Source organism: Phascolarctos cinereus, unplaced genomic scaffold, assembly GCF_003287225.1.
Source record: "Phascolarctos cinereus isolate Bilbo 61053 unplaced genomic scaffold, phaCin_HiC Scaffold_2;HRSCAF=192, whole genome shotgun sequence".
NCBI classification, from domain to species: Eukaryota; Metazoa; Chordata; class Mammalia; order Diprotodontia; family Phascolarctidae; genus Phascolarctos; species Phascolarctos cinereus.
Window position 1 is genome coordinate 89,963,651 of NW_027555625.1, and position 13,420 is coordinate 89,977,070.

Consider the following 13,420-nt stretch of genomic DNA (forward strand, 5'->3'; position numbering starts at 1 on the left):
CTGTTATTACTCTAGGGCTAAGTTGGCCCAGCAGTGCTCAGACGTTTAAAATCCCTGCTTCTCACTTTGGCCCCCAGGCTAACCATTGTAGAGAACAAAACCCTTTCTTGGCACATCCTTCCTCAAACTCATGGCTATTATGCTTAAAATTCTTAACTCAATGAAAAGTGAAAGGAATCAAGATTCATTCTCTGAGAGCAGCAGGGTCCAGCTTCAAGCCTTCTCCCAGCACTCCCTTTACATCCTTTAAGAGCTCTGGTTAGCAGGTGGACAGAAGCTTCAGAAATGGCATTGAGAGTGAAAGTGTTAAAAAGAAAACTGAATTCCCTTTCCTGTATAATTGTGAAAAGTGCAAATTCCTTAGAAAATCAGCAGTCTGGCACAGCCCCATCCCTGATGGTGGGCTCCCCTCACAGAGGACAGCTGGGGATGTGTGACGAGTGCACCATTAGTCAGCTGTAGGAATGGGCAAACAGACTTGGCTGACTGACTCGGAGGGAAGGAGTGATGGACAAACGCCTTCCACCACTATTCCAAATGCAGGCTCCTCTGTCCACCACACAAACTCTTTGGTACTACTGATGAGATGTTTAAAAAAAACACATTAAAGTGCTCACGTGGTGGTCTTCCTTTCTGGGCTTTTTGGTTATAATCTAGTAGTCCCAACAGGTATGAATTTTGTAATGTTACTGAGACTAAGTCTGAAAGTTTATTTTCCATAGGACACAGGGGACACTAGGTAAGAAAACGAAATTCTTCCATGGTCAAGGACTATGCTTTTCTGAGTCCAGTCAGCTGTTTCAAGTGTAAGAGTCATGGGTTAAAAGGGAAAGAGCTGGGAGTGTATATAAATGGGCACAATTTATCCCCTCAAATGAAAATGTGACTCAGAGCACACCACACTGGGACAAACTGGTATCATCCTAGACAGGAAGTTTCTAACAGTAATAAATAATAGTCATAGCTCAGAACCAAGAAGCAACCATGGATTAACGAAAGTTAACAGGTGTTAACATATTCTCTATTCTTGTTAACTGATTTTAAAACAATGGTTTGATTTTGCAAAAATCTCCAAAAAAAACTAAGGTGAGCACCAATCTAAAATTATCTCAACATGTCATTTAGTGCTCAACATTCACAAGAGACAATCATTAAAACTAGAGCTAAATCCTATTGATGTTTTCCCTTTAACAAATGGAACAGAAAAGAAACTGAACATATTATCTTGTTGCCTCTTTGTGTGAGAAAAATGCCAGGAAACAATGAAAGAGTGAGCACTGAGGGCAGGAAATTTATTAAGAGGAACACAGGACTTTGTTAAATGGTATCTTGTGCCATTATAGCAGCATTTCCTTCAGTGAGGCTGAATTTAAAACAGTCTTTCTCCTCAGCCATAAATGTTTGAATCCTCACTAAGCAGGAATGCCATGCTTGATATAAAGGTCTTACATCAAAATTCAGTTTGGCATAACGATCTGTTCTGATCTGCTGCTTGCTGTAGCTGTGAATAACTGTGAATAAGCACCCAGAGGGCAGGGATAAGGACTTCAAAATACCCTTTTATGGTCCCAAATGTGGCCACATGTGTCAATAAATATTTAATCATAATTATGATTCAGGGTTCTATAAAGGCACTGGAGGATGTAGATATCATAAAAGAAATTAAAGACATGTCCCCAGCTTTCATGAAGCTTAAACACTGGAGAGATGCTACATATAAACAGAGAAGAAAATCAGGAATACTTTCAAAAAACAATATAAGAGCAAATTAGTATAGAGGTCAAATACCATTAAAGTACCACAAACTCCAGTTACCTGAATCTGGTGCAAATCATTGTGGAGGAAAAAAAGGAAAACAACTGAGAAGTAAATTTTGAAAGTAGTAACAGAAAACAAGAAACAGCTAATGGAAATTGCCATGAACATGCCAAGGATTCATGCAGACATTTCATATTCTTTCTCCTTTAAGTTCCTATATATACTGTATACATGATTTGTAGTCACAGGGCTGGCAAGTGTCTCAGAGATCATATAATCCAACCTCTACCCCCATTTTACAGATGAATAAACTGATGCTCAGAGATAGTGACTTCTTCAAGGTCACAAAGCTGTCAACTGGAAAAGAAATAGAATTATACTGGTTTCACAATAATATAATATTATAGCGAAGCCCTGATGCTTCTGTAAATAAGCCACCATTACAGATCTATATCGCACCAGGTTCTTCTAGGAGAAAAAATTTATTACATGGCTTCAATATATCACAATATAAATGATGCCAATACATTAATCTTATGTTTAAAATATTTTATATTTCATATTCTGTTCAGATTAACCAACTGTGTATTTTGATTAGCTTTTAACTATTAAAAATGAAACATACCTTGAGAGACTGAACTGAATGATCATTTAAGGAAATTGTATTGAGATAAAGTTGATTGCAGTATTTCAGAAACATAACACAGTGATCCTTGAACATCACCATGTCAATAAGCTTGGTTTTTCTCTTCAACGCATAAATAAGTCGCCAATTCTTCATACTACAGGAATTGACTGATGTCTTCATTAGCTATATAGAAGCAAATTGACAGAAGAGAGCCAGAAAAATAGCAAGAAATCCAAACAGCAAAGTATCGAGGTAAAGGTGGCATCTGTGACCAAAGCCTAGACACCTTTCACTGTTTCCTGAGTAGTGCTTCTTAGCATCATATGAAAGGAAGAACCAGACATTCATTGAAGTTTTAGTGTCTCCATCTCATCTTTTATAAGAAACTACAATAGCAGATCATTGATTTGGAAGGAGAAGGGATCATGGAGGATAATTAGCATAAAACTTTCACTTTTACGAATGAGCAAATGGAGGCCCAGAAAGGTTGAATGACTTGAGGTTGAGATCACATCACAAGCAAACGTCTGAGGCAGGATCTGGTGTGTGGATACTCAAAAAGTAGGAGGCGGCAAGGTTATGAAGAGCTTTGAATGCCAAAGAGACGATTTTGTACTTGTCCACTGGGATTTACTGAGTAGGAGGGTGACATGGTTATACCTGCCCTTCAGGAAAATCACTTTGTTGGCTGGATGGAGGATGCACTAGAGTGAAGAGAGACTTGTAGCGAGACCAGGTAGCAGGCTACTGCAACAATGAAGGTGTAAGGTGGTGAGGACCTGCACTGGAAGGGCAGCAGTGTCAGAGGAGGGGAAGAATATCTGAGAAATTGTTGCAAAGGTAAAACCAATAGGTTTTGGCAACAGATTGGATATGGGGGGTGAGACCGAGTGAGCAGTCAAGGATGATTCCTAGGCTGTGAACTTGAGGACTGGGAGGATGGTGTTGCCCTCTATAGTAACAGGGAAGTTAGGAGGCAGGGGAGGTTTGAGCAGCAAAGATAATGAGTTTAGTTTTGGGCATGATGAATTTCAGATGTCTTCTGGCCATCCAGTTTAAGATGCCTAAGAGGCAGTTGGGGATGGAGATGTGAGGTTAGCAGAGATACAGGAGCAGGAAAGGTAGATTTGAGAAACATCAGCATAAAGATTAGATAATTAAATCCATGGGAACTGGTGAGATCACCAAGTGAAACAGTACAGAGGGAAAACAGATGACTCAGGATAGAACCCTATGGGACAGCTATGATTACAGGATGTGCTCTAAATGAAGATGCAGCAAAAGAGACTGAGAAAGAATGGTCGGATAGGTAGGAGACCCAGGAGAGAGTGTTGTCTCAAAAACATAGAGAGAAGAGACCATGAAGGAGAAAAGGGTGATTAATGGTGCCAGAGGCTTAAAGGAAGTCAAAGATAATGAGGACTGAAAAAAGGTTATTGGATTTGGCAATTAAGAGATCACTGGTAACTTCGGAGAAGGCAATTTTTGCGGGGGATGATGAGGTTAGATGTTGGACTCTAAGGGGTTTAGAAGAGAGTGAGAAGAGAGAAAATGGAGGTACCTATTGCAGATGGCCTTTTTAAGGCATTTAGTCACAAAAGGCAGGAGAGATATAGTATCACGGTCAACAGGGATGGAAGGATCAAGGGAGAGGTTTCTGAGAATGGGGGAGACATGGAGGCAGCAGGGAAGGGGCCAACAGACAGGGAGAGCTTGAAGACAAGTGATATCACTCTGACATCCCCAACAGTGAAGGTGACAGAGGAGGCAATCTGTTAGAAGAGATGGGAAGGAATGGGATTGCTTGTGCAGATAGAGGGCTTAGTCTTGGAAAGGAGTAAGTCTTCAGGTGAGATGGGTGAAGGAGGACAGACTGGCAGAAGGCATCTGAGTAACAGATGAGGAAGAGGGGAGAAGAGAGAGCCTTACTTTTTTCTGTAAAATATGAGGCCAGGTTTTAAGTTGAGAGGGTTGGGGGTGGGAGGCCATGGGAGGCTTGAGAAGAAATGAAAAGGTATGCGAGAGCCACTGTGGAGAGTGGGACAGTGAGTTGATAAGGGAGGTAGAGCTCAGTCGAGGTTATGTAACATAAATCCCAAGGTTTTTTCCATCTTTGTTCAGTAGTGCATGTGTAGGAGCAAAGGCAGGGGATGGCAGGAATAATGTAAGGCCAGGGCTTGGCAGGGCACAATCAATGCATACAACAAGGGAGCAACTCAAGAGAAGAGTCACAAAGATAACTAGAAGAACTCAAAGGTCGTGTTTATGCTAGTCAGCCAATTAAGCACTTACCCTGTGTCAGATACTGTGCTAAGTGCAGGGTTTACAAAGAAAGGCAAATACAGTCTCTGCCCCTGAGGATCTCCCAAGCTAACGGGGGAGACAACATGAAACACACATTGGAAGCAATAGGGAGCTACTGAAGTTAAGTGAATAGGGGGGTAGGGGTAGTGGACACAGTTAGATCTACATTTTAGGAAAATCAGTTTGACAACTTAGTAAAGAATGGACTGTAGGGGTGGCTAGGTGGTGCAGTGGATAGAGCACTGACCCTGGATCTCAGGAGGACCTGAGTGGAAATCTAGACTCAGACACTTACTAGCTATGTGACTCTGGGCAACTCACTTAACCCAGATTGCCTTAAAAAAAAAAAAAAGGACTGTAGTGGGAAGAGACTTGAGACAGGGAGACCAAACAACAGACTGCTGCAATAGTCCAGGTGTGAGGTGATGAGGGCCTACAGGGGAGTGCTTGCCATGTCAGGGTGGGGAGAAGGGGTCATAGAAGAGAGATGTTACAAAAGTAGAAACAGCAGGATTGGATATGGGGTATGAGAGAGTCAGAGAGAGAGGAGTTGAAGTTTCTAGCCTACATGACTAGAGGGATGGAGGCACCCTCAACAGTAACAGGAAAGTTAGGAAGAAGTGAGGGGAAAATATGTATATGTATGTTTAGTACTTCATGATGTATTTTTCTGAAATTTTCAAAAAAGAACATTAGACATCAAAGCTGAAGATCTAGTTTAAAGCATTCGAGGAGTGCTCAGTACATAAAGTGCTTAAGACAGGGGTCGGGGGAGAGAGATATTACCTTATATTCTGCAGGCTCTCCATCATTTGTGAGAATATATAACTCACGGTTTCTGTGCTCAATATGGTACATCACCCCAGGACTTCTCTTTTGGACAAGGACTGGTGGATCCCAAGGCTGGTGACAATCCACCAACCACACTTCAGAAGTGGTCTTGCTATTACTATTTATGGTGAGGAACGACTTGTCTCGTGTACAATGCAGGTCCACAAAAAATCTGAAAAGGAAAAGTGTAATATAAAAATTAAAAGAATTTCAGATATAGAATATTTTGTTCATGGGATGTACTTAGTAAGTATTCAATATTAAATGTTCATTTATAATGAAAATGAAAAATAAAAATACTCCACTGATGAATACTAAGAAATCAAGAGTCAGCCACTGTTAACTATTTTTTTAAAAAATCATTTTACATATTACTAAATCACAGGACTACTTGCTGAGAAGAGAAAAAAGCTCCTCAGTGAAGGCAGAAAGATTTTATTAAAAAAAGAAGAGAGATCAGGAATTACTCTTATTCAATATCTCATTAGTATCAGTCAATCCTAAAAGAAGTAGGGGGAAAAAAAACCACGACATGAATTGCTTGAAAACAATAGGAAAGTAGTTTTTAGTTCCCTGAGGAAACTGTTAACTTAAAAGCCAAAAAGTATGAATTTCAATGAGAAAACCAGACACTTGTTTCATTAATATCTAAGCCCAGATTTTTGTGTATTTTCATTTACTCAAGTGGTATTCAGAAAAGACCAACATGTTATACCATTTGTGCTCATGTTTAAAACATTGTCCAGTTCTGCAGTGTGACCATCATACCATTTTCTACGACCAAAGTACGGAACAACAATTTGGGATCGCACTCTGCTTGAGGTGAAATTCAACAAAAATACACTTTGCATTAGTAAATGAAGCAAAAACCCTTAGAAAGAGAGGGAGAAAAAGAAAAAGAAACAAAACAAGAAGGAGTGAAAGGAAGAAAGAGGGAGGGAGACAGGGCAAGTCACTTAACCCCAATTGCCAAAAAAAAAAAATGATGTGCCATAAAGCAGGGGTGGGGGGGGTATATTCCAGGCAAGGGCAATGGTCACTGAAGATGTGTGGGAGAAGTCTGGCTGGATTGCAAAATGCCAGAGGAAGAGGATGGGAAGAAATGTTAGAACCAAATTAGGAAGGTCTTTAAAAGGGGTGAAGAGAAGACTTTATTTTTGATCCTAGAGGCAACAGGGAGCCACTGGAATTTGTTGAGCATGGTGATATGGTCACATCTCTGCTTAAGAAAAATCACTTTGGCAGCAGTGTAGACAAAGGACTAGAATAGTGACAGACTTGTAACTGGGAGATGAAGTAGGTGGCCGTTGTAATAACCTAGGCAAGAGATATTGATGGTCTGAACCAAGTTGCTGGCTATGCGAGTAGAAGGGGTCGGATGCATGATTTGTCACGGAAGTAGAATCAGCAAGATTTGGCCTCATCATAGCTCATCTCCTGATTGCCAGTGAGTGATAACTTCATCTTAACTACATAAAGGGACCTTCTGGGCCTGCTCTTGGCAGGGTACACTGCCTCCAGCTGGGTGAGCTGTTCCACAGCCAGGTACTATTATCAGTGGGGGTGGGAGGAAGGAAGAGAGAGAAACCCTTTCCTTTTACCACTCACTAGACTCTAAGAATTGCAATGGAAAATACTGAGAATGATTTCCTCTCAAGAGCTAGGGTCTTTCTTCATAGGTGGCTTTCTTCATAACTATCTTGACTCCCCCATCAGACTCCTTAGAGACTGCTTCTATGCAGAAATGTTTGGATTTTTAAAGGCCACCAGGGGGGTGTCTGGTCCATCAGCCAATGGCTAGCCAGCCTATACTTCCATCACACTGAGTAGTATTTCTTCATATATCCTAAAGCATCAAGAGTTATAAAAAATCCTTTAGCTTCCTTTATTATCTGTGAATAGGTCATTCAGGGTGGGACCTAATGGTCCCACTAGCCAAAATACAAAAGGATTTACTCAAAATCTGAAAGGGGACACACTTTACAAAGTACTATCATAAAAACTAATCTTCTCTGTTAGGCTTCTTACAACATGTAATTTTATCAAGTGGGCTGGGAGGAACTCAACTGATTAGAAATCTGTATCAACTCTCCCTTTCTAGCTCCTACAATGACAAGGTACTTATGCTTAGGAAGGAAGAATAGAAACAAGTGGTGTTGAGTGCTTTACACTTAATTATCTCATTTGATTCTAACAGTAACCCTGGGAGGGAGGTGCTGTTATTATCCCCATTTTACAGATGAGGAAGCTGAGGCAACCAGAGATGAGGTGACTAGCCCAGGGCTACACAGCTAGTCACTGTCTGAGGCTGGCTTACAGCAAGATTTTCTTCTGTGATCTCATTAAGAAAAATGTACTTGGTGAAAAATTCAAGATTTTTTATAAGATAGCCATAGCTTCATCCTGAATGGAAGGGAATGATGGAAACAAGTAGCTAGGGATTGGGCAACTGTATAGAATTACAAGGAATTGACTAAAAGAAGACTTGGTAAAGCACTGGGGAAATGAAATTCTCTAGGAAAATGTGAGTCAAGGTAGAAAACAAAGGAAAATGAAAACCACTAACTGAAACTCCAAAATGATCTGAAAGTAGTAAGCAATGGATTTTATGGAAGTGATGCCTTGCTTTTGCGGTTATAACTGACAAAACATTTATGACTATTATATCATATTTTGGGCTGCTCTCCAATTGTTAAATAATTAATTATCAACTCCCTTGGCATACACAATTCTATCAAACCCAGAGGGAATAAATATTATTTAGTAACTCAGCATTTGCAGTTTAAAAATGGGTCCACTTTGAAGTCTGAATTCAAAAGAATAGCACAGTCTTCATATACAAATAACTAACAGTGAAGGTTATTGCCATCTTGAACTTATTATCTCACCAATTGTGGCTGTGCCCAAGACCAATATTTTAAAACAATTAAATTTTGGGGAAAAAAGAAACTTCATATTTAAAATACAGTGATGTTATTATTATCCTTACTTAAAGATAACGCCACCAATATTGTTGTACATTGTCCTGGGCTTTGGTCTAGACAGGTTAGATAGTTACTATAAAGAAGAATTCCTTACTTTTCATTCTCATACAGAACAGCAGTCTTAGCTCGGTAACCAAGTGTTTAGTGAGGGAAATTTGTTTTCTTTAACTCACTGCTTGCTTTATTTTTTTATACATCTAAATGTATAACATGTACTTGTAAACTGAATCTCTTAGTCATTTTAACAGAAGTTGATTATCAAGTCTCCATTAAAACCAATGGTATTCCTTGTTGACAATCCAATTCAGTCAAACCATACTCTTACAATTTATAAAGTTGGGACCTTCAAAGAGAAGACAGTATGCTAGATGGCTATAAAACTAGCTCTGTAATCAATTTAGCAAAAAAACAGCTTTTCTTCCTGAACAATTACTTTGTAAAAGGACACTGAGTGAGTATTCAGCAGATTAGAGTTTGATCACTGGGAACAACATAATGGTTGTATTTGGTCACCACCCACAGCAGGGATTATCCCCAATATAAAAGAGAAAATATGAGTAGGTACAACAGGAGTTTTCTGGAGAAAAAGAGAAACCGATCTGTCTGCATGCCATGAAAATTGTCATTCTCTCTCCAAGGGGCACTTTGCCCTGGGAAAGACCTTGACGTTTGCAAATCTAACAGAATAGCTAAGTAACAGAGAACAGCGAAAGCTGAGAGAGATTACAAATCAAGCACAGCAGGAGGGAAAGAGAGAGAAAGACAGAAAGAGAGAGACACACACACTATGGAAGTAGTTCCTTCTCTGGCCGTCTGAGCCACACTGTGATGGTAAACGGTTAGGCAAACAGAACTGCAGAAACATAACCCAAGGAAGGATGGTAAAGGGCTGGGAATCAACAGACCAGCATCTTAGCATGGGCTCTGCTACTAGCTGGTCGTGGAAGTTTGGACGAGTCACTTAAGCTCTTTCAGCCAGTTTCCTTATCTGTAAAATGGAAGAAAAATGAATTGGATAATCTACGAGAAAATCAAGTCTCCAATAAGAGATTTTTTTCCCCCAAGACTAAAAGCTTGGCATTAAGCGTGTGCATGGTATGTTAGATACCATGAAGGCTGCACTTTTCAAAAGATGTATAGTTTCCTCAGTGTGGGTACTTCTGCTACGGATGAAATCACAAACTCTTCACACTTTTAGAAGCTGGTTTTATGAGCTGCTATGCCCAAAATAATGCACTAAAAGAGAAAAAAGACTTCTTCAAATAAAATAATCAGAGTGCAAAAATACTTTACGATGCTTAAATTTAAGAAGTTACTTTAGGGGATGTTATTCTCTTGTATTATTCCAGTACCTTGGATCTTGTTCTGTGTAGATGCATTCAGTATATTTTTTATTCCCAAAGCTGGTTCGAAATACATCACAACATCGAAGGTTCTTTTGGCAAGTGTATAATAAAATGCCATCCTGTGCCCATTCTGAAAGGAAAACAAATTAAGTGATGAAATACTACTACATTCTAACAGAAAAGCACAATAGTCATGATTCTGTTTGGGAGTCTATCCTTGGAAACCAAAAGTTAAAGTGAACTTGATTAACTGAACTAAGATAACAATAACAGCAGCTGACATTTATATAACATATTTAAGTTTGCAAAATGCTTTTCCACATGTTTTTTCATCTGATCCTCACAAAAACCAGTGAGGTAATTTTATCCCTATTTTACATTTGAGGGAACTGAGGCTGAGAGAATTCATGAGCCTCATCCAGGGTCATAAATTCAATAAGCCTTCTACAGAAAGAACTACTACTGCCTCTGTATAAATTCTCAAGTATCTACTGTTATTTACTATGAGTGTCGAGACTTTTCAAGAAAGCATGAAGGATTAAATGCTTTAGAATTCTGAGCAGGTCTAAAGAAAAGCACATGTGATTTGAGAATCAGAACAAAATGGAAACTGGGTTTAAACTACAGCTTCTAACTTGAAGACTGAGGAAAAACCAGATCTTTTATTCTCATTTCTAATTCTTAGGACTGGCAAACTGTTTAGAGTACAGACAGCAGGAACCATACCTGAGGAAAAATGGTGGTTAAAAAAAAGTACAATTGGGTAAAATACTTATGATGGTAGGAGAAGAAATGGGAGGATGATGTGGCTATATTTAGCATTCGACGTTAAGTTATAAAAATGAAAGTTCGCCATGTCCTTTACAATGTTACAACACTGTTAATGAATGTTAGATTGATATTTTCTTCAATGTCTGACAATGACTGTGGACTGCATAACCATTATTCATTCTAAATGCAGTTTTGAAATGAAAAGACAATAAAAGTTGGACATTTAAATCTTATCAGATGCATCTTATTATATTCATCTCATCAGCGAAGTCACTCTTTATAACAAACCAAGTTAGCACTTATTGAATCATATCATATACAGCACCTTATGGGCTGACTATATTTTTAATAATATTAAGGTAATTTGAAATATCAGTCCACTTGAAATCAAAGGGTAAGGAAGGATGAACCCAGGTTTATGTCCACAGGAGGGCACAGGGCAGGAGTGGGGAACCTGTGGCCTCGAGGCTACATGTGACCTTCTAGCTCTTTGGGTACAACCTTTTTACTGAGTCCAAGTTTTACAAAACAAATCCTTTTATTAAGGGGATTTGGTCTTTGAAGTTTGGATTCAGTCAAAGGATCTCACTTGAGGACCTAGAGGGCCACATGTGGCCTCAAGGTTGCAGGTTCCCTACCCCTGGCATAGGGCCTTCAAAAGAGACTATAGAACTGATCAATACCCCTCTCTAAGTGGTAAGTATGATAATGTGGACAGTTCCTCTTTTAGCTTTATTTATGCTTTCCATATGGATGACTTTCAACTTTTATCTCCAGCTCCAACTTGTTTTCTAGACTTTCTATTCACATTTCCAACTATTTCTTGATTATTTCAAACTGGATATTCTAATATAACTCTAATTCAACAATTTAAAACCAAATTAATCACAATATTCTTAAACATCTTTTTTCTTTCTTATTTTGCTGAAGGCACCATCATATTTCCAGTTACTCAATTTCAAACCTACCTTTAGAAGTCCTATTTGAATCCTGGCTTATCTTTGTCCCCTATTTAGGTTAAACATCCCCAATTCCTTTAACTGCATGAACTTAAGGCCCTTCACCATCCTAGTTATCCTCCTGTAGACCCTCTCCCGCTTATACTCTTCTTAAATATGGTACCTAGATCTAAATGTATCCCACAGAGCAGAAAGCCTATCTCCTCATGATTCTTCTATGTCTCTCAATATACCCTAACATCATATAAAATTGTTGACTCACATTGAATTTGGTAGTCCACAAAAACTCCAAATTAGATTTTTTAAAATATATATATTTTTTATTTTTAGGCAATTGGGGTTAAGTGACTTGCCCAGGGTCACACAGCTAGTAAGTGTCAAGTGTTTGGTCTGAGACTGGATTTGAACTCAGGTCCTCCTGACTTCAGGACTGGTGCTCTATCCACTGCACCACCTAGCTGCCCCCAAAAATAATTTTTTAAAGTTCTGAATTTAACCATAACAAAAAAGAGTATTTCTATATACAAAACAGAAGGGGAAAATAGGATTACATGTAAAAATCTGAATCTCTATTACATATAGTTTCCTTTAAAAAAAGGATATACTAAATTCAACCTATTACTTTCAAAGCTATACTACTTGTCTGTGTTTCCTTCTGAACTTCCTTCTATTCTCTTTTGCACAATTAAAAAAATGATTCAATGACTGTCTTTTCTTTATTATCTTTTGGGGGGCAACCTTATTGGTAGCTCCTTTTCCCCCTAAAATCCTGGCTGCCTCCTCAAAAAAAAATAGTCCTCATAACAAATAAGCATGGTCAAGCAAAACAAATCTACAAATTTGCTGTGAACAAAAATTTATGTTTAATTCTGCACTTTGGGTCTATTAACCCTCTTTGAGTCTATTAACCTGTCAGGACTTAGGCAGCACGTTTTCTCATCAGTCCTCTGGAATGGCTGGCTATTGCAATGATAAGACTGCTTAAGTCTTTCAAAATCATTTTTCTTTACAATATTGTTGTTAACTGTATAAATTGTTTTCCTGGTTATATTCACTTCACTCTGCATGAGTTCTTACAGGTCTTCCCAAGTTTCTCTGAAACTATTTTGTCATCACTTAAGCCATAATAACAATATTCCATTATATTCAAATATGATTTGTTCAGCCATTCCCCAACTGATGGGCACTCTCTTTGTTTCCACTTCTTTGCTAGCACTTAGCATAGTGTCTGGTATACAGTAAATAATTAATAAATGTTTTATTAACTGACCGAGAGAAGGATATTTTGCACAGATAGGTCCTTTCCCTTTCTTTTATCTCTTTGCTGTATAGGTGTAGCAGTAAGACTATTAAGAATAGGGCCTCCTGGATATTTTTCTGATGACTACTGCCTAACCATGCTTCCTCACTCCTGTATCTGTAGCTTATCTTTTGAGCCCAAGTCTAACTCTTAGTGACAGAACCTAAGGATCCTTGGGCCTTGACATCCACCCTGCAGCTAAACTTTGTTTTCTTTGTTGTCTCTCCCAATTACAATGTGAACTGCTTCAAAGCAGGGACTGTCTCACCTTTTCAATTTTTATCTCCAGTGCTTATCATGATGCTTAGCACACAGTAAACTTTTACTAAATGTTTTTTCATTCACTTATTTGATAAAAATGTTAAATAGCACAAAGAAAAGTACATATTCCTGGGAGAGTCATTGGATTATAGATTTATAGTTGGAAGGTAACTTAGAAGTCATCTAGTCCAGGCCCCTCATTTTTGCAGATGAGAAAACAGACCCAAGAGCTTTAAGTGACTTGCCCAATGTAACACATGTAGTAGCCTTAGAGCCTG

The 13,420-nt window shown here is 38.8% G+C and overlaps 1 protein-coding gene across 4 annotated transcripts in view; it reads right to left on the reverse strand.

Annotated features, from left to right (window-relative positions):
• PREPL (prolyl endopeptidase like) overlaps positions 1-13,420 on the reverse strand; it is a 42,403-nt gene that overhangs the window by 14,121 nt on the left and 14,862 nt on the right. For all 4 annotated transcript variants that reach the window (XM_021001237.2, XM_021001240.2, XM_021001236.2 and 1 more), the window contains 3 exons: positions 9,858-9,981; positions 5,477-5,693; positions 2,384-2,569 (listed from right to left, as the gene is read on the reverse strand). In XM_021001237.2, the coding sequence (XP_020856896.1) occupies positions 2,384-2,569; positions 5,477-5,693; positions 9,858-9,981 (527 nt within the window). The remainder of the gene's footprint in view (positions 1-2,383; positions 2,570-5,476; positions 5,694-9,857; positions 9,982-13,420) is intronic.